General features: G+C 39.3%; 1 protein-coding gene across 3 annotated transcripts in view; it reads right to left on the bottom strand.

Moving 5' to 3' along the window:
- Positions 1-365: 365 nt before the first annotated feature.
- Positions 366-22,960, bottom strand: part of LOC126267952 (serine/threonine-protein kinase Nek2-like) — a 50,989-nt gene continuing 28,394 nt past the window's right edge. For all 3 annotated transcript variants that reach the window (XM_049973283.1, XM_049973286.1, XM_049973285.1), the window contains 2 exons: positions 15,601-15,740; positions 366-4,351 (listed from right to left, as the gene is read on the bottom strand). In XM_049973283.1, the coding sequence (XP_049829240.1) occupies positions 3,289-4,351; positions 15,601-15,740 (1,203 nt within the window). In that variant the 3' untranslated portion in view covers positions 366-3,288. The remainder of the gene's footprint in view (positions 4,352-15,600; positions 15,741-22,960) is intronic.

Raw genomic sequence — 22,960 nt, 5'->3', positions numbered from 1 at the left:
CCCAATTAAACTGCCATTGGCTACAGAAGGAAACACACACCCCCACATGATAGATTCCACTGCCTTTCACCATACTTCACAGTTTTCAGTTTAACTCACCATATTCATCAATTTTTGCTTTTTCCCAAATGAACATAAAGGAAAGATGTCTAGAAAACTTGTTTTTTGATATATACCTTGTGGCTGTAACATGTCGGCAAAGAGCCTGATTACCTTGTACCCAGATCAATTTCAATTTCTTGATGAGATTTTTTAAAGAATTGATGAAATTCATTACTAAAAACCATTGTATAAGCTTTATATTTTACATTTAATTTCCTTTAGTTATACAGATTTTATACAATTTATTGGTGATGACTGCGATTTTTAATACTATATGATAACTACATATGGGTTTGTTGGGGTTTTATAATTTACCACAATTCTGCATTTTGCTCAGTTTTGTGGTTTTCAAGTCTGGACCCCCATGAAAACACTGTAATGGTAAAATGTAAACTTTCATGGCCAGAAATGTATCAGTTAACAAAATGTTTGGGGCTATTATGTCTTGATTGAATGGACTTCACATTTAAACCCAATGTTTCATCCTCATCTGCAGAGAACATTTGCATGGGGGACAGTAGGTTCTTTGAGTGTCTGGTTCACACCATGGCTCACTACTGACTGCAGCAAAATTTTGTGTGCACATCCGCGCAGTGACATGTCACACGGTTTGAATAACATTGCAATTGGCCATTGTCGGCTGCTGTCATCTGCTGTTGCTATCATACCAGGATGGAAGACTGGTACACATCTTCTTCAGAAAAGAATCCAGATGTCATTCATTTTCATGTCCTCCTCCTTCCTACTGAAATTCCTGGGGTGTTTTAAATCTCTATAGCCCCTCTGTATAGCCTTTCATGGTATTCACTTGTGGCTGCCAGTACTTTAGTCCTATCAAAATGAATGTGGTGGTCTACTGGCTGCAAAGCATGTTCTACAACAGCTGATCTGTCAGTCTCCCCACTTCTGCAATTGGCATGTTCTCTTCTAGTTATTTTTTGACCTTCTTTTTGTAATATCCTCATAACCTCCCTACTTCAATGCACTGCTCAAAAATTGTTATTTGTCTGCGGAGGTAAAACGGGCATTAAGATGATTGTGCAGAAATCATCGTGATGCAAGAGTGCCTGTGAAATATAGTTTTCCTGCCCTTCATTAAGGATGAAAGTGACAAAATAGGAAAAAACTTAAGAAAAACAGAACATTGTGATAATATAAAAACGAATGTGGCAGATAAGAGATCATCTAAAATCGGACAAGGATGCTCACCAATCCCTGAAGAAAGCAGGAATTTATGGGATTCTGTGTCGTCGTGGGAATGCGTACATGGATATTACAAAAAGAATAGTCAAAAAAGACTAGAGGAGGGGTGGTTGACAGATCAGCTGTTGTGTAACATTCTTTCTAGACAGGAGACCACCACATTCATTCTGGAATGACTCCAGGACTGGCAGCCATAAGCAGATACCACGAAAGGCTATACAGGACGCTACTAAGATTGTAAAACACCCCGGGAATTTCAGTAGGAAGGAGTAGGGTGTGAAATTGAATGACATTTGGATTCCAGTGCCGAAGATGGGGTGATAGCAACAGTGGATGACAGCAGTCGACAACAGCCAGCTGTCTCAGATATTCAAAACACTGTGTGGAAGCAAGTGTAAAGGAATTTTGATAAAGTCAATAGTGAGCCCTGGTGTGAATTGGACACTCAAAGAAGCTACAATCACCCTTGAAAATGGCCCCCGCAGATGAGGATGAAACATTGGGTTTAAATGTGAAATTCATTCAACCATGGGATAATAGCCCAAAACGTTTTATTAATTGGATCATTAATATCATGCACTTCTATTTTTTCTAGACCTTGAATTAATTTCACAAGTCTGTTAAATTTCTGACGAGTTTGTGGGATGTGTATAAGATTTCAGTTTTGTCACATTTTAAGTGATAACAAAAACTTTTTCCTCTTGACAACTTTGTTATGTGGTGAACAGTGTGACAATGGGCAACATACACAATATCTTGGCCCTTGTTTTTATAACTACTGTGCATTTCTTTTTTTGCCTAATTTCCAAAAATGGAAGCTTCAGTTTCACAATCTCAGGATTCTGTATCCACATTTAAATATCACAATTCATTTAACAGCTGGTTCCTACTTTCAGTTTGTGTAACCTATCCTCCTTCCTTCCATTTCCCCATTCAAAGTGGATACTTTGTGTTTTGCATTCATATCCTCCCAAAACATCTTCACAAAATGATATCTCTTTTATCCTCCCTATATTTTCTGTTTTAAATTTTCTTTTTAAATTTCTCTATGAATCTATTTTTATGATATATGTTCATGTTGTGTTAAGTATTCTTTCATTTCTTCACCTTATGTTTCCTGGGGATTTATTATTCCCACATCTGCAGATTTGGAGATTGTCCAATGGATACGATTTCTGTTGCACCTAGTGTTGCTATTTCTGTGATACCACAGCTGTGTGTTTGTAGTAGTAATTTGTTTGCCTGTTGGAAATGGAAATTAGTCAGAACTTGGGTCAAGTGCTGATGTCAACATGAGTTCTTTATCTATCTAACAGTACTATTTTATCATTGCCAACAACAGGCCATAGGGCATTCACGTTAGCAGCAGTTTCTAGTACCTACAAAAACTTTCCACAAAATGAGAGTAACGATGATTCTAATACTGAATGTTACCTGCATAATTTCTCATTAAATACGATATCAGTTCATTAATAATGATCCTTGGACAGATTAGTTACTATTATACTGCAAGTAGCATTTTAGGACAATTCTGAGCCAAAGAGTGTTTATTTAACACTGTGAATGCGTTTAATTTACTGTTTAGCACAGAAACTTTCTGTCTGCACAGTTGACAAACATCTGATGTGACTAAATGAACCTGCTGGAGTCAGAGGGTAGTACAACAAATTATCTAACAAGGAGAAGATACATTTCAATTCCACATTTATAATGGTCAACAATTAAATATTTTTTAATCAAGCACATCAAAATTTTTATATAAAAACAGTAAAGCATAATAAAACCAATTGAAGCTCACATGTTAGATGTTAAGTACATATGTGCGTCAGTTTTCTAGGATCCTTGAGACTCAATACAAATAAAATAATTTTATTGATCAACTATCCCCATGTTAATTTGATTAGCTACAAACTAGTCAGGTACTAAGTTTTTTGTATGTGTTTAATACATGAGACCATATCACTCACTCTCCACAACAAGAATTCATCGGAAATTTACCACTGAACTGAATTTCTTGGTAAGAACATCATCCACAGGCAATTCGACTGCATTTTGAACGGAAGACATTGTAGGATGCTTATTTTCCTTATTTGAACAATTACCCCTCCCTGTCCGGGGAATGGTACCTGCCTTTTTCCACTGGCTGAATACATGCCTATGTGAATTGTCCACATTATTCTGGTTGATATTGTCAACATTTTGGAGAACCTGAGCAGAGGACTTTCCATGTAATACACTTTTCTTGCTGATGCAACCAGCAGTTTCAGAATGCATATGTTCGTTAGTTTTACTAGTTGCAGGCTTTTTAGTGCACAGGGTACTACTTCTGTCATAAAATGTATACTCAACAGCATCCAGTACTTGTACAGTATCAAAATGAACTCTCCTTTCATTTGGTTTTTTTATGAAACATTCTTTTGCATCTGTGATCAGTTTTGCAGAAGTTGGAAGAATACTTGTGTCACCTGTGTCTGCACTGAAAGAAGTGTCTTCATTCTTCATAGGCATATGGTACAAGTGTGGAGTTTTCTGTTTCCATGCTGTCAACTTGACATCACGATATTTATGCTGACTTTTCCCCTCAGTCATAAATCTTCCTTCAGCTGTTGCTGCTGTGTACAAATCTCTCTCTTTCTTTTGAACAGCTCGTTCTCTTTCAGCAACTGCAAACTCTTTTAACTGCAATGCTGCCTCTTTTCTTTTGAGCTCTGCCAGTTTTTTTGACAATACATCCTGAAACTTATAGTCAAAGCCTTTTGAGAAACTGTCATTTGGTATCACTTGAACATCAGCAAGGTTGGAAGCTGCAAAGTTATCTTGTAGGAATACTTTAACCTTTTCAGTTGTTTCACATGGATTTTCCAGCATCTGAAGACTTTTAGGTACAGATAACTTTGCGTTAATGCAATCTTGAATGACATGGGAAAGAACAACAGGATTCTGAATTAAAACATCAACTGTTGGGCGATCACAGGGCTTAGAACTTAGCATTAGTGAAATTATGTTTTGGAGGTCTTCAGAATAGTGTGCTGGAATTCTTGGAAACCTGTAAGATTAAAATAATAACTGCATTAATAGCAAGAGGATATTAGCCAGGGTAACATCTATTTAACATTGTCCAATTAAAATTATTTGATAGTTGACATCTGTCTTTTGCTGCTACAGTGTTGTCACATCGGCTGCTGGCTACCACTCTGTTATAGGTGACACAAAAACATGATGTGTCACTTCACAAATGCTGTTAATATGTAATGTGGAACAATGTTGGAAATTACCACCAGATGTATGTTGGTAATGTGAGATGATTTTAAGTATCCAATGACTAAACGGCTGTAGATGACACGTTTTGTAGCCCACAACCTTGTGATGTACAATGTATCCGAGAAAATGATGTTCAATAATCTGTGGCAAAACTAAAATCATGATAATTTTGTTCACGATGATCAAGGCTAACCTCAATGAGCAAGACATAAAAAATTCAGTTTCAGCACTAAAGGTAAATTTAATTTCTCACTATTATTGGTTTTTGAAACTGTCTTCACATTGGCTAGCAGTCCTCACTGATATTTGGCTGCAGATTATAGGTTACACAGTCAGATTCCAAATGAAATAATAATCATTTTTTTTATTACATGTAGAAATAAAAAATAATTGCTACATTTGATGTGATCCAAACCTACAATCTTCTGAGCATCAGGTTTATACGTTAACTATTGTGGTCTGCAACAAAACTGTCATAAATAGCTGTATTTATAACTGTAGAGATCCAGTCACAATGATGAATATTGCAGCTTTCAAAAATTTTGTAATTTGAAGCTTATCTAATGTAATCCTGTCTCTGTTATTATGATAACTGTATAAGAAGTGAAGTTGAATTGCGTCTGTTGCAGAAGTATTGAGTAGTGTTTGATTAGCTATGTGTGTGAAACACGTGTATTTCATTAGCACCGTTGTGTGTGTGTGTGTGTGTGTGTGTGTGTGTGTGTGTGTGTGTGTGTGTGTGTGTGGTTATTATGTGTGATGAAATAAAAGTGTCTGAAGCATGATTTGGGATCCAAACATATCAAGAAAGAAAGCTGGGCAAAGAACTGGAAGTCAACTAACCAACTGTGACAGTTTGGGAATGGTGAACAGGTTGGGCATGAAGCTGAGCTCTCTGACTGGAGGAAACCAGCTCCAACATGTGAAGTGTCAACTATCCAGTAATTTTAATCGGCTTATACAATATAAATAATGTCCTTTTGAATTTTAGCTTTTGTGAATGTATTCTTAATATTGTGGTCATACAAAGATTGAATCTCAACAAGCAACAAGGTACTCTAGCATACATAGTCTCTCATATTTGAACAATAAATAACAAACAACTATTGGACCTACACAAAACTGAATAAATCATCATAATATATTAAATGGAACATAATTTAATCTTACAAATATTTATTTGGGAAACAGAACCACAGAGTCCATGTCTACTGGTTGTTCTCAGGTTATTCAGCAGTGTCACCACAATATAACTGTGTATTTACTGATGCTTAGAGTACCACAATAGTATGACACATTACAAATGAAGTTACCTCAGATTTATATGTAGTCATAAAAACAGAATTACTAATGAAAACAAAGAATGGAATTGAAATTTTATTTGAGAGAGTGAAAGTCATCGTTAAAGAGATTTCCCATGCTTGCGCTCTTGAGGATATCAAAATAATACTTTGCAGATACAAACTATGTAATACTTAAGTTAAGGAATGCATTTCACATTCTTAAGATAAACACTCCTGGCAGATTAAAATTGTGTGCCAGACCGAGACTCAAACTCGAGTTCAAGTGTCGGTCCCGCACACTGTTTTAATCTGCCAGGGAGTTTCACATCAGAGCACACTCCAATGCAGAGTGAAAATTTCATTCTGGGTACTCCTGGCAAAAGATTGTCACACCTAAGAGAGAGCAAGTTAATACCATACAATACCACCTCCAGTCACGATAATGGCCTCAATTTAATGCTGAAGACCATCCATGAGTTCCTTTAGGTGTATTGTAACCAGCAGAAGCTGCTCATTGATGAGACCTACCAAATTGATAGGACATTCATTGTTTGCTAGATTTCACCATTGTACCCAACAGTTCCAGGCATCTTTTATGGGACTAAGATCAGCTGATTTAGTGGGATAGTTGAAGTGTAAAAGATTATCTGATTGTTCATCAAACTAGGGATGTATGCGTACAGCCATCTGAACATGACTTTTATCATCTTGGAATATGGGAGCATCCACATCATGACGATGGAAAAGGAAGAGCAGTATTTGTTCACAGAAATGTTGGAATAAATATTCTGGTTCATGTTTGCAGTAACCTGAATGAGTGGGACCAAACACGTTATGAGAAGGAAAGTTGTCACTCACCATAGAGTGGAGATGCTGAGTCGCAGACAACAAAAACACTGTCACAATTAAAGCTTTCGGTCCATAAGGCCTTCACCAAAAACAGACAACCCCCCCCCCCCCCCCCCCACACACACACATGACTGCAGTCTTAGGCAACTGTAGCCACAACTGTAACAAACTTTCATAAAAGTCACATAACCACCTCCACCCTCAATTAAACCCTCTATTCAATGCACATTAGGGGAGTACTTTCTAAGAAGGGTAGGCAGAGCTTCTTGCAGAGGGCTCTGAGGCACATTCTGATCTGTACTTCCACCTAGGGAGATGGGGGAAGGGGGGGGGGGGGATAGATGTTCCTCTTATGCAGAAATAACAGGATATGTTGGACAATCACAAAATTGTCGAACAGCGATTGCATAGGTCAGGAAGAGTTGGTACAGATGAAACTGAAGAGGCAAGATTCCCACTTCGGCAAGAAATTGCCTGTGGGACTAGTTTGGAAGATGCCAGTGGCGAGCTGAACTCCACAGTGATGCATTTGGTCTAACAATTTCGATGCTGAAGGTGCCGCAGAGCCATAAACTTGGCAAAAATAGTCCAGGCAAGATTGAACCAATACCAAGAGTTGTGTGCAAGAAGCAGAGAGTGTTAAGCTTTTGCAATAAGTCAGTCTTTAGTTGACAAACACGGGGCAGCCAAGTTAGCTTCTTGTCAGCGAGGAGACCCCAAATATCAGGACTGTGCAACAATGTCCAAGAGCTGCATGCCCAAGAAGAATTCTGCGTCGGGACAGACCATGGTATGATGACAAAAATGCATGACCTGTGTTTTTGCAAGAGTGAACTGGTAACCATGGGAAAAGGTCCAAGCAAAGTGCCTTTGGATTGGTGTTTCGGTGATGGCATTCAGTTATGACTACAGAGTGGGAGCAATACCAAATACAAACGCATCAACATTGGGCGTGAGGGAGACCAGAGGTCCGACCAAGGACACTAGCCATTGATGACAATGAGAATGAGTGTAAAACTCACACAGAGTCCTACAGTATGCCATACTCTTGGACCACTGGAAAGCTGAATGAAGTATCAACTCTAACCTGGAACAACTAGTGGCATAAAAATTGACAAATCAAGACTGGTGGCTAAGTAAGATGTGATAGCAGCAGGTGGTGGTGTATGCCTTACATAGATAAAAAAAGACTGCAATGATGTGTAGGCGTTTAAAAAAAGCCTGTTGGATTGCTGTTTCCAACCAAACCAGATGGTTATGATTGTCCCTACCAGTAACCACACTGACAGGGAATCGAAAGGTCATGAGGTTCAAGTACTCAGCGTAACTGTGGACAACTATCCTTTCACATAGTCTGCAGAGCACATTGGTGAACCTAATTGGCCAGTAACTGTCAATGGATATTGAGTTATTGTCCTGATTAAGGATTGGAACAAGGATACTATGAGCCAAATAAACTTAAGGCCGAGGAGATAGAGCCATTGAGTAACAGTCAGATAATGTATCATCCGACTGGGAATGCTGTCAGTGCCCGGGGCTACATCATGAGATGAGGCAGGAGCCTGAAGCAGTTTGCTGTCCAGACAGTGATTGGTTCATTATATAATTTGGGGTGCAGACGGACAAAGCAGAGGGGCCTGCCTTCAATATGACACTTATGCATCCAGAAGGCAGTCCGGCATTAATGCTGTTGCAAAGTGGATTGCGAGGTGTTAGTCAAGAGCCAACATGTCCATACAGAGACCACTCAAAGGAAGAGGTCCAGTACAGTTGTGGATCTTTGGCAGCCCAGAAGCCCAGGAAGGGTGGCCCACACCTAGTATGAAGAGGTGTACATTCCCAGGGAGGAGACCTAGTGCTAGACAGTGAGCATTACGACAAAACTGCTTAAAGGTGATACAGTTGTTCTGTGAAGGACGTTGCTTGAAACATGCAGGACTCTTTCAGCAATCCTGAACAGCTATAGCAATGTCTTCAGTCCACCATGGTATGAAACGGCGATGGAGGGGACCTGTAGAAAGTGGAATGTCAGTTCCAGCAGTATGAGTGATAGCATTGGAGATCTCTCACAACCTTGTTGATGCTATCTGACAGAGAGGATCAAAGGTAACAGCAGAGGCATACATTTGCCAGTTAGTTCTTTGATGCACACAACATGGTAGTCGGTCCATCTGGTGGTGTCCGTGAAGGGACAGGACAACTGGAAAGCGGTACTGTCACAAAGATCGTCATGTAGTGACCAATTTACTGAATCTACGAGATTGAGGGAAGAGAGCTATAGCTCAGAAGGTGCAATGGGCAATCCTAAGGTAGGTAGGAGTGCCATCATTGAGGCAGCATAGATCATGATTGGTAAGAAACTGGTTAGTTATAAGGTCTCTACCAGATGAAGTAGTGTGGGCACACCCCCCCCCCCCCCCCCCCAATAGGGGCTGGTGAGCATTGATGCACTGATGTACTTAAGTATACTTCCAGCATAATACAAAGGGGAATCCACTCTCTGACATCTGTGTGATCCAATGTACAAAACCCTCCAGACACACTTTCAGGCCTAGCACAGGATCACAGAATACATGACAACCACAGAGCTTTGAGAAATGGTCATCGATGAAGTATACTTCTTGTAGACCAAAACAAATTGCAGGAGAATATAGTGTTGTAGTTGTGGCAGGTGACAGTAATATTCATTACAGTTCCACTGAATGTTTATTTTATGGGTGTCAAGTTAGGCACGAAGGGTGGAAGAGGGCCAGTCACGCACCAGGATCACTGCCTGTTACTGATGGGAATGGAATCACATCAATGAAAATTGCTTCAGAATCCAACAGAGTGGGGAGATCTAGCACCTCTGGGGCCACTGGAGTAACCTTGTACCAATTCTTCTTCTTCTTCTTCTTCTTCTCCTCCTCCTCCTCCTCCTCCTCCTCCTCCACCTCCACCCCCTCCTCCACAGCCTTTGGTGGCTGTGATTCTTGCAAGGGCCTAACTGCAACAAACGTGGCGACAGATGAAGAGCGAGCATCCCTGGCACCGACAGGCCGTGCTTCCTTCTGCCACTAACTGGCATTGGGCCTCTGATCTGTGAGTTTCCAGGATGAGGGGTCCTGAGATGGTACCCAGTCACTGGTAAATGATGGAGGAGGAAGTGCTTCATGGGTGATGGGACGAAATGTTTCATGTCATATTTGTACACCTGGGCTTCAATTTTTTTACAGGACATTCCCTTCAAAGGCTACGATAAAGGCATCTGTATCTGTTCACTTATCTCTGGAAACTTTCTGGACGCACTGGACAAAATGTACACTTCGCTGCTCAAGCTTAGTTTATAGCTCCTTGTCTGTTTGGAGTGTAAGGCCTTGGTGGATGATGATTCTTTGGACCATAATTAAAGTTGTGTGTGGAATAATGGTTGCTGGTATGTCATGTGCTTTCATCTGCCTGAAGAGCTGTAGACTGTGCAGCAGAGAAGGCTCATTAGCAATCCACTGCACATTTTCCCCAGTGACTCAGCTTCTCCAAATTTCTTGAATATGGTCCACAAAAAGTAATGGCTTAGTCACATTAAATGCACCCCCAGCAGCTTGAGTATGAACTAGGTATTGGATAAATTGTTTTGGTTCTAGACAGCTTGTGCCTCTTCCCATGGGATAGCCTGTGTAGGGAAAGCAGTACAGTTATAACTGTCCACATTGAAATTTCTATTACTATCTGATGAAATGGCCGGATCACAACAGCAATTGTTTTAGTGTAATTTAATATGTTTCATGCGCAAAACATCTTCCCTGATGGCACCTACTTCAATTGTGGGCTCTCTCCGCAGGTGCCACCCAGCCGTAGCAAAGGCTATGTGGCACCATGTCTGTTGCTGGGAGTCCTAATGCCCCAGGACATTGGGCGTCTTTTTCTTTGTCATGCATGGGCAAGTAGCAGCTCAAGAATCAGCAGTGTGGCCCTATGATGTCAGTGGGTCAACCAAAAGGGTACATAAGAACATCACTATGTAAGAATGGCTAAGACGTTGCTCTGAAGCCATGGTGTATATGTGGACAAGAAACAAAAATTCCTGGGTTTTCTGGTTAAAAATACACTTTTTCACAGATGAAAATATGCTTTTTCTGTGTTAAGTGACAGTATACTTTTCCTCAGAGCTGTAAGATTTATGAATCCTTTGAATAGTGAAGGTTTTACACGCGCTTTTGTCAGCCAATCATAGTTTACGTCGCAGGATCTCACCAGCCAATGACAACAGGTATTCAAAGCATAGGACATATGGTGTAGTCAGCCAGTAGCAACATCACTGTTAAGTAACGCGAACACACAAATATGAAAAATTAATGGTTTAAATTAATTCACATATAGTATACCTACATGATAAGCTAAGCTTTCACATATAATATTGGTCTTTTTTGTGTGTTACTCTTTACAAACACAAATGTGCCAGTAAAATTTTAAACAATGGCATAAATGGCTGGTCTTCTCAGGCCCAAATTTTTCAATATGGCTGATCCTCAGGATACTAAGATTTGAATGAGAATCAAACACTCAGTGATTTAAGAAATTCAGTGCACATTTTCACAGGTAACAAAATTCACCTTTCATAAAAGGAAATTGTACTTTGAAAGTAACACTTCTCAAACTGCCATTCACAATATTTCCCTTGACCTGTTAGCAGTAGGTGTGTTTGAGTAGTTGCCAGAGAGCATCCCAAAACATGGGTTACTGCGCTTGTGTAGCTACGATGATGTACTCTGCTCATTAATGCCATTCATCGTATTTGTGTTTGGAATTTCATACGTACAGGGGCATTATATGACATGTGCTGCACAGCAGCATGTTGTTCGGAGGGGACATACAGGATCAATATACTTACGACAATTGTTTCATCATTTCCCACCCAGATAAGGAATGCAAAATAAGAAAGCAGTCTTTGGCATAATATTCTTTTCAGAACTAGACTCTACTACTATAGCCAAACATGTTGCTATCTGGTGACTTTATCATAGACTTTTTTTTTTATTCGTAGTCTGCAATGCTGTTATGTAGCACTTCCTGTCAGGTTTGCATCCACACAGCACTGCAAAAAGCTACTAAGAAGGAATACAAATTTCTTGGAAAAAAACGCCACCAAAACAGAGGTTTGTATACATCAGAACTAAGGACAATAAGTTCCGGATGACTTTTTCAAACTGTATAAAAAATTAACACAATTATCTGTGGAGCCAAGAAACCATATAACTGGCAGTTTTTATTCATCTTTAGAAGGGGAGTTACAATGATAAAACACAGTGTAAAGTCAAGCCTAGTAGAGGTACCAGACAAGTGTTGAGACAGGTCTTGTGGTTGACAAACATTGCGTTTGGTGGATGCCAGTTTTGTAAAATTCTGCTGAAGCTGTCAGTATATTTGAAACAAAACATTTTATTCAATACCATTGACCAAATTTGCCTGCTTCACCTTCAAGTGGACATTTACATATGTTCTTACGTATATAGCATTAAGAGCACTTACAATATGACATAAAAGAAACAGGACATCAGAGAATATGCCAAGAACATCAGAATTTCGTAAACCATACTGAAATGCACAATTTGGCTTAAAGTGCACACTCATATGTCCAAATCCATACTGAAGTAGGTACCTACTTGGTATTAAGCTTTTCAGTGCGGTTTTCAAGATACCAATTTCCTTGGAGAACCAGTGCTGCATTATCTCGTGTTTGGTCTTTCTTACGATATAATTCCAGAAAATGAAAATGTGTACTTTAAAGTCAGCAAACAGTTGAACCAGCAGTGTTGTTGAAGCACTTCATTTCAAATAAACTGACTGTCTTTACAGAAATAGTCCTTGCTCTGCAGCAGTTTGTTGATCATTTGAATGGTATACATCAGAACACACGATTTTCAGTGGAGGTGGAGGAGAATGGGAAGTTACCCTTCTTAGATGTGCTGGTGGGGCGAAAATCAGATGGATGTCTCGGACATTCTGTGTAAAGAAAACCGATGCATACAGATTTATATCTAAACGCGTGTATTTTTCACCACCCAGCTCAGAAGAAAGCTATGCTGAATACCTTGGTACACAGAGCAAGAACTATTTCAGACAAGGATCATCTCGGTTCCGAGATTAAACATCTGACGACGGTATTCAGAAAAAATGGATATGCCGATCGTGATATCAGATCTACGCTGGCGAAGAAACTTAGGAAGGACGCTGTTCAAACAGATGAAGAGGACCAGCATATCGTGTGACTACCATTCTGCGGTGCAACGACCAGCAAGATTGGCAGAGTCCTGAGCCGGAATGGAATCAGACTAGTCTTCCGGCCAACCAGGAAGAATAAGGAGATGTTGCGACCCTGAGAGTGCCAGGAATTTACAGCATTTCTTGCGAGTGTGGCAAAAATTATGTGGGCCAGTCTGTAATAACTGTTGCCGATCGCTGTGTGGAACATCAGCATCACCTGAAAAACAGGTACCTAGAAAAATCAGTGGTGGCTGAGCACAGTTTGTTAAATAAACATAAGATTTTGTTCGATGAAGCAAGACTACTTGCCCATGCTTCAAACTATTGGGACTCTGTCATCAAGAAAGCAGTTGAAATTAGACTCTGTGAAAATAATTTCAACAGAGACTCCAGTTATGCACTCAGCAATGCATGGAAGCGTGCAATTGCTAAAGAAAGGGCGCAGAGGGAGACTTCTTACATTCCTCGCAGTTCTGCACCTGTTGCGATGGATGGCACTGCAAGCAATGCTGGATAAAGCGCGCCAAGAAAATCTATGGATATAGAGGCCGCCACCTCGGTACGCGCTGTTTTCACCATGATGTCATCCAGCCAATGAGAAGCCGTCTACTGCTTATAAAAGCGGAAGACTCACAGGTCCACGACAGTCAGTTTTACCCCTGAAGAAGATGACGGAGGTAGTCATCGAAAGCTTGGGATGTTATCCAAATTTGACGTGGTAAATAAACCGAGAACTTTTTATGCACAGTCTCCTTAGTAGGTCTGTTACATTTTCTAAGTGTCTTACCAATACAACGCAGCCTTCGGTTAGCCTTCCCCACATTTTCTTGGTGTCCTTCCAATTTAAATTGTTCGTAATTGTAATACCTAGGTATTTAGTTGAATTTACGGCTTTTAGATTAGACTGATTTATCGTGTAACCGAAGTTTAACGAGTTCCTTTTCGCATTCATGTGGATGACCTCACACTTTTCGTTATTTAGGGTTAACTGCCACTTTTCGCATCATTCAGATATTTTTTCTAAATCGTTTTGCAGTTTGTTTTGATCTTCTGATGACTTTATTAGTCGATAAATGACAGCGTCATCTGCAAACAACCGAAGATGACTGCTCAGATTGTCTCCCAAATCGTTTATATAGATAAGGAACAGCAAACGGCCTTTAACACTACCTTCGGGAACGCCTGAAATCACTTCGGTTTTACTCGATGACTTTCCATCAATTATGACAAACTGTGACCACTCTGACAGGAAATTGCAAATCCAGTCACATAACTGAGACGATATTCCATAAGCACACAATTTTACTACGAGCCGCTTGTGTGGTACAGTGTCAAAAGCCTTCCGGAAATCCAGGAGTACGGAATCGATCTGAAATCCCTTGTAAATAGCACTCAGCACTTCATGTGAATAAAGAGCTAGTTGTGTTTCACAGGAACGGTGTTTTCTAAACCCATGTTGACTGTGTGTGAATAGACCCTTCTCTTCGAGGTAATTTATAATGTTCTAACAAAATATATGTTCCAAAATCCTGCTGCATATTGGCGTTAACAATATGGGCCTGTAATTTAGTGGATTACTCCTACTACCTTTCTTGAATATTGGTGTGACCTGTGCAACTTTCCAGTCTTTGGTTACGGGTCTTTCATCGAGCAAACGGTTGTATATGATTGTTAAGTATGGAGCTAATGCATCAGCATACTCCGAAAGGAACCTAATTGGGATACAGTCTGGACCAGAAGACTTGCTTTTATTAAGTGATTTGAGTTGCTTCACTACTCCGAGGATATTTACTTCTACGTTACTCATGTTGGCAGCTATTCTCAATTCGAATTCTGCAATATTTACTTCGTCTTCTTTTGTAATATTTACTTCGTCTTCTTTTGTGAAGGCATTTTGGAAGGGTCTGTTTATTAATTCTGCTTTGGCAGCACTGTTTTTGATAGTATTTCCATCAAATACTGCCACGAAGAGAAAGAGAGCAACAGAAGGAATGGCATTCAGAGATGAGAAATTGCAGTACAGGAAATGAAGTTGGTGCTGCAACAGCTTGGGGCCACATGCTCAAGAAACCCGTACTCATGAGGATTGCGAGCCCCTCAAGGGCGTAAAACTTAAAATTCTATCTTTCAGTTGCAGCTGAGGAGACTCATAAGGAAACAATTATGATTAATATTTAACAATAAAAATGCGAGAAATGATCAGAAGTGGAACACAGAATTACGAAAAGCTGAACAAAAGTGAAACACAAGGAAAATAACAAGATATAAAATTGGACACAGTGACAAGATTTTTGAAAGTACAAGGGGAAATGACTTAACATGTGAAATTACAAATTGTAACACTAAGTGGACAAAATAAATAAATGAATGTTTTGGGTGGGGTGGGAGTTTGTGAAAGAGAGAACCTCCCCCAGTTGGCTTTGATACCTTTCCCTGTCATCTGATATACATCTAATACTTACTTTTCACTTTAATTCTGAGTAAGACTACATGAAACTATGTTCTGAACATGAAACTATGTGTGAATACAGTTAATGCAAAAGCAGGGACATCAAGCTAAAAATCTGTTTTCCTCACAATAATTTTCCCAAATTAATTTGGAAGTTTCATGCAAAATTATTAGTAGAATGTATTATTACTTTATCATTTAGGTACATACCTTCCTGCAATGATTTTCTGAGCTAAGTGTTTGATATTTGAACCCTTGAAAGGCGGCCTGAGAGAACAAAGTTCATAAACAATACATCCAAGTGACCACACATCAGATTTTTTGCTGTATGCGCCACCCATTATAACCTCCTGAAATAACAGAAACTAATTAGTAGCAACTACCATTTACCTATGCCATAGATTAGTCTACACAGTTCACAAAACCTTCTTCAGCTGTAAGGTGGGAGAATTCACCTGTGACACTTATTCAGCCAGCAGTCTGATATTGTAATATACATGGGAAAAATGCAGTGAAAAACATGTGTATAAAGGGGGTGATGGTACTAAATTATGTACCTGATTTATAGCCAACTGGATAGACTTTTTTATCTATTGAATTTTATGTAACCAATTATAATATATTTTCAAACATTGATTACTTCCATTGATACATATTCATAGCCAGAACAACAAATCAAAGTTTGAGGAAAAAAAATTCTGTGTTTTTTTCCATAATTTGTTTGGGAAATGAAGCCATATTGATAATCCTCTCATGTTGGATGCCTGGTATTGACAATCGGCTCTCCATGGTGGTGTGGCTGTGTACGCTAACAATATTTTCAATATTCATATCAGCGAATTAAATATATTAATTCACAAACACAGAAAAGAGCTTCCAACACCAGAAAGATGATTACATCAAAGCCATGCCAAGCAGTAGGAAAACTGCCTAACAGAAGTATTGTGTCTATTTAGATTTACACTTGGCTGCTTTGGAGTAACTAAATGTAGATTAAATTTTCATTTCGATGTACCAAAGCTCAGATGATAGTCTTGGAAACTCTATATCCTGAACTGGAACCACCTTTATTATTGACGTGGATGGAGCAAAAAAAACTGTGTGTGGTGATTTGAAAGTGCATGTATAAGAAACAGTTAATATCAAGATATTGAGAGAAAATTTAACTGATGATTCCAGAACACAGTGGATTAATTATACACACTGTGAAAGATTACAAGCCTTCGGCATGTGCAGATATCAATGACAAGAAAATTATTTTTGAACTTGCAAAACCACCCACCACTACAATAAACATACTTTTTTCCACTGTTGCTTTCCCACGCAGTGAGACTACACCATACTGAGAGAAAGAGAGATAGGGGGGGGGGGAGGGAGGAGGGGGGAGGAGGGAGGAAGGAAGGAAGGGAGGGAGGGAGGGAGGGAGGGAGGGAGGGTTGAGAAATTTGTAGAGATGGGGAGAGAGAGAGAGAGAGAGAGAGAGAGAGAGAGAGAGAGAGAGAGAGAGAGAGAGAGAGAGAGAGAGAGAGAGAGAGAGAGAGAGAGAGAGAGAGAGGGGGGGGGGGGGGGGGGGAATACCAACAACTTCTGCGGTGGCCAAAGTAATAGAATTTGTACTGAAAAATCAATTTATCAATTATTTTGAAGATGACATGTCACAGATAATACAATATAGATTTCAGAAAGGGAAGCGCATTGATATGGGAGTGTCTGTCTGCTCTAGTAAGAAAATAGATGAAGGGCAAGAACTTATATCAATAGCATTCACTGACTTAAGTACATCTGACTGCATATCACATTAAACCTTTTTAAGAAAGCTGAAGTGCTATGATGCTACTGGTGTTGCCCTGACAAACTTAGAAAACTGGCAACAGATTGTATCTATACAAGTGTCATGCAAACAGATGCTAGAATATAGCAACCTAACGGAACCACTTTTAGGCATCTCCTATTCCTAATATTTCTTCATAAATTGTGCTGCAATGAGCAAATATGTTTGATTGCAAATGATACAACTTTATTACCGAGTCGATTTGAAGGTTTTGTGTTAGGCAGCAAGAATGTCCTACTACTTCTGTAGAGAAGAGTGACACATAATTTTAATTATTAACAAAAAGTTAGAAACTGGACTGTTACAGACATTATCTTCTTCCAGCTGGGAGTAGTACATCTTCAGTCTATATCTATATCTATATCAATACTTTGCAATCCACCTTACGGAGTATGATACCCAATACCACTGCTAGTCATTTCCTTTCCTGTTCCACTTGTAAACAGAATGAGGAAATAACTACTATCTATATGTCTCCGTATGAGTCCTAATTTCTCATATCTTATATTCATTGTCCTTGCACAAAATGTATGTTGGGGGCAACAGAAGTTTTCTGCAGTCAGCTGCAAATGCTGGTTCTCTAAATTTTCTCAATAGTGCTCCTCGAAAAGAATGTCGCATTCCCTTCAGAATTCCTGTTTGAATTCCTAAAGAATCTCTGTCACCCTTGTGTATTGTTTGGACCTACAGTAACAAGTCTAGTAGCATTCCTCTGAATTTCTTTGTGTCTTCCTTTAATATGATCTGGTACAGATCCCAAACACTCGAGAAGTACTGAAGAGTAGGTCGCACTAGCATCCCACATGCTGTCTCCTTTACAGCAAATGGCTCTGAGCACTATGGGACTTAACATCTATGGTCATCAGTCCCCGAGAACTTAGAACTACTTAAACTCAACTAACCTAAGGACATCACACAACACCCAGCCATCACGAGGCAGAGAAAATCCCTGACCCCGCCGGGAATCGAACCCGTCCTTTACAGCAGAACCACACTTTCCAAGAAGTCTCCCAATAAACCGAAGTCAACCATTAACCTTTCCTACTACAATCCTCACATGCTTGTTCCATTTCATATTGCTTCTTTGCAATTTTACTCCCAGATATTTAAACGGCATGACTGAGTCAAGCAGGACAATACTAGTGCTGTATTTGAACACTGTGGGTTGGTTTTACCTACTCCACCACATTAACTTAGCTTTTTCAATACTGAGAGCTAGTTGCCATTCATCACACGAACTAGAAATTTTTTCTATGTCATCTTGTATCCTCCAACAGTCACTCAACGATGACATCTTATACCACATCACAGCATCATCAGCAAACAACTGCAGAGTGCTGCTCACCCTGTCCGCCAAATCATTTATGTATATAGAGAACAACAGTGGCCCTATCACACTTTTCTGGATCACTCCTGAAAATTTATTATATTCAAACTGAAATTATGTTCCAGCAGTTGGCAGCAAAACGATGTTAGGGATATTGGCCTGTAATTTTGTGGGTCCAGTATTTTGCCCTTGGAGGAGTCACTTGCACTTTTTTTCCAGTTGTTTGGATCTTTGCAGTGGGTGAAAGATTCACAATAAGTGCAAAATAAGTAAGGGGTCAATGCCATAGTGTGCTCTTTGAAAAATTGAATTGGGTTCCATCCGGAACTGGTGACTCATTTGTTTTCAACTCCTTCAGTTTCTTCTCTACAAGAGAGATTGTTATTGTAAAACGTGAACTTTCACAGCTGGAAATGTCACAGTTAATAAAATGTTCCAGGCTATTATGCCATGGTTAAATGGATTTCACCTAAAAACCCAAGGTTTCGTCCCCATCTGCGGACAGATGGGGATGCTTATTACTATGTCATCCATAAGGAAGTTTGTTCGATGGTCACAGGACGGTATGTTTGTACAATTCTCCTGCTTGAACAATTTCTTGAACATGACATTTAAAACTTCGGCTTTCATTTTGCTATCTTCAAGTGCCACACCAGACTCGTCAACAAGTAACATGGACCCACAAAGTGATTTTACATAGGACCAGAATTTTCTCGGGTTCTTCGCCATATCTTTTTCTGAGGTATGATGGTGGGCATATGCTGTATGCTTTGGGCATAGATTTTTTTCACAGATGCACGAATCTCTACTAACCTTCGTTTATTGACATTTGCGTGTTATTTTTTGAACCAAGAGTGCAACAGCCTCAGTTTCCGAATCTCATTATTAAACCATGGTGGGTCTTTCCCATCTTTAATCCATTTATTAGGCACATAATTCTTTAGACCACAATTTACCATCTCCTTAAATTCTGCCCATAATTTCACTAAGTCTATCTTTGGAATTAAGTGATGTCAATACACTGTCTCAGTTAGATGCTAACAACTGCTTACCTGCTCTTTCTAACAGAAATGCTCTCCTAGTCTTCTGGACTGACTTATTAAATTTCAGAACCATAGTTGCTATAATGACATCATGATCACTAATCCGAGTTTCTATACTAACATTGTCGATTAGGTCCGGCTTATCTGTAGCTACAAGGTCTAAGCTATTTCCATTGCGTTTGGGCTACTGAGCTAGCTGCTCAAGACAGTTTTCAGACAAGTTGTTCAAAAATACTTCGCATGACTGTCTTTATTTACCCCCTGCAACGAATCCATAAGACATCCCCAGAGATTAAAGTCACCACCAACTAGCAATGCATGATCTGATTATTTACACATTACTGACCACAAACATTATTTGAATGACTCTAGAACTGTCACAGCAGAATTGAGTGGCTGTTAAAATCATCCAACAATTAATTTGGTTTCACCTAGAACAGTTATATGGCACTTCACTGTCACTCTCAACTTCAGCCTTAATAGAGACAATATTTTTGTCAACTGTACCAAACACACCCTCTCCTGTGGCCTCTAATCTGTCTTTCTGATGTACTTGTATGTTCAATGACTCACTAAATATCTCATAGCTTTCCACTTTAGGCTGAAGCCAGCTCTTGCTTCCGAGAATAATTTGAGTATGAGAACTTTCCCATAGGGTCGCAAAATAGGGAACTATGTTATGAATACCTTGACAATTTACAGATAATATTGTGATAGTCGAAGTGTCTTTACTCTGAATGCTGTCTGACATCCTTTGCTGCATATTGATTGGAGAGTGTTCATCAGAGTGCCTCAAACTACCGCGTAGCCTAAAAAACCCTCATGTGCACTCTACTAGTACTCTGCTATCCAAGTAACTGCTTCTTTCATGTAATGCTCGCCTGACCCCTCAAGGGGAGTCCTACAAACTCCAGCTGATAATACAGACCAGCCAAGACTGTCACAGAGTTGACAAATCCTTTGGTTGAGACCGTCTACTCAGCTCCAAACAAAAGGATCCCAATGAACTCTGGGAACAATGCTGCAAACTGTGAGAGCTTCTTGCATCTCATGAGTGAGGCTACTAGTCTTAAGCACTCCCACCAGCCACCTATATGAACCGAGGACACCTTCAGAAACCATGTGACAGGTGCCAACTTGAGCCACAACTTGCAGATGACTGCACCCTGCATGCTCGTTAGTTGCAGGCAAGGCCATCTCCACATCTCATCTTAAATTCCTTTAATTAAATAAAGAAAACTGGGAAGCCTTTAATATCAGGCATGAAAACCACTTTAGAATGTTCTAAAATAGTCAGTTATCCAAAACGTGAAAACATTCCTGTAGCAAGAATAAGTACGTTTAATATGTTGCCTCCTGAAGCTGTGTTCTCATACTGGAAAAGTTTAGACCAAAATTCAGGATACTATTTAAAACATTGACCTCTATTACCAGTTAATAATTTTTTTAGACTGATGTCAGAGACCGGACCTGTGGAACAGCTAGAAAATGCACCTAAATCTGATAAAGTTAGTTATGTTCCATGGATCATTTAGCACGATGTATCGGAACGATTGCAAATTAATCTGTACTTACGGTTACATTCTGAACATTTCTAAGGTTTTTTCCTTCTTAATTTTCTCTATTTTCTCTCTCTCTATTTTACAAAAAGAAAAAAGATGGAGAGCTGCGAGTTAGTAATTCCTACCCACCATCTTCTACACATTACAGTAACAGAAATTCTTTTACAGAATAGGAGTTGTGAAGGGTAATCTTCCGCAGTTTGTTATCATTATTATTTTGTTGTCTGTTAGACATTTTATATCACTGGGTAAGTCATCAAAAATTCTTGTTGCAGAATTGTAAGTCATAAAAAAGTTTTGTTGTAGCATTGTGCACCATCTTTTGTGCTTTAGACAACCTTAATGTGGAGCAATGAATGCCAGTTTTCCTTCTGGTATTTTAATTATGTACCTCATTGTTCCTTTTGAACTGTAATGGATTATTTACGACATACTTCATGAGGGAACACATACAGTTTGAAGCAGTAGCCAAAATGTCGGACTCTTTAAACAGATGTTTACAAGATGATCATGAGTGAGCACCACATATTTTTCTTACAGTACATTTTTGTGCAGTGGAGACTTTCTTTCCTAAAGATGAGTTACCCCAGAATATTACTACATATGACATTACTGAATGAAAACATGAAAACGTGTCAACTTACTGAAATGTCTCTCCCCAAGATTTGCAATGATTTTAAGTACAAATGTGGCCGAACTAAGTTGTTTTAGGAGTTCTAAAAGATTTTCATCAATATGGATCCTTAAGATTTTGAAGTTTACATACTATTTATTATTTTGTCACCTTGTGTTACACTTATTATTGATGAAGTACCTCTAGATGTGCAGAACTGATTATGCTGCATCTTTTTAATATTGAAGACGAGACCACTCACAGAAAAGCAATCAATGAGACTTTTAATAACTTTGTTTACTATTTGTTCTGTTTCTGTACATATGTTTGGATTGAATACGATACCAGTGTCATCTGCAAAAAGAACTAATTGTGATTGTTATACAGGGTGGTCCATTGATAGTGACCGAGCCAAATGTCTCACAAAATAAGTGTCAAATGAAAAAACTACAAAGAATGAAACTTGTCTAGCTTGAAGGGGGAAACCACATGGCACTATGGTTGGCCTGATAGATGGCGCTGCATAGGTCAAACGGATATCAACTGCGTTTTTTTTAATAGGAACCCCCATTTTTTATTACATATTCGCGTAGTATGTAAAGAAATATGAATATTTTAGTTGGACCCCTTTTTCGCTTTGTGATAGATGGCACTGTAATAGTCACAAACATATAGCTCACAATTTTAGACAAACAGTTGGTAACAAGTAGGTTTTTTAAATTAAAATATAGAACATAGGTATATTTGAACATTTTATTTTGGTTGTTCCAATGTGATACTTGTACCTTTGTGAACCTATCATTTCTGAGAACGCATGCTGTTACAGCGTGATTACCTGTAAATACCAGATAAATGAAATAAATGTTCAAAATGATGTCCGTCAACCTCAATCCTCTTAACAGTGAGTAGTTCCCCTTCCGTAATGTTCGCACATGCATTGACAATTCGCTGACGCATGTTGTCAGGCATTGTCGGTGGATCACGATAGCAAATATCCTTCAACTTTCCCCACAGAAAGAAATCCGGGGACATCAGATCTGGTGAACGTGCTTCAACGACCAATCCACCTGTCATGAAATATGCTATTCAATATCGCTTCATCTGCACGTGAGCTATGTGCATGACATCCATCATGTTGGAAGTACATCATGATTCTGTCATGCAGTGAAACACCTTGAAGTAACATCGGCAGAA

The sequence above is a fragment of the Schistocerca gregaria genome, chromosome 4 (assembly GCF_023897955.1).
Source record: "Schistocerca gregaria isolate iqSchGreg1 chromosome 4, iqSchGreg1.2, whole genome shotgun sequence".
NCBI lineage: Eukaryota > Metazoa > Arthropoda > Insecta > Orthoptera > Acrididae > Schistocerca > Schistocerca gregaria.
This window is presented reverse-complemented; position numbering and strand designations above follow the sequence as displayed.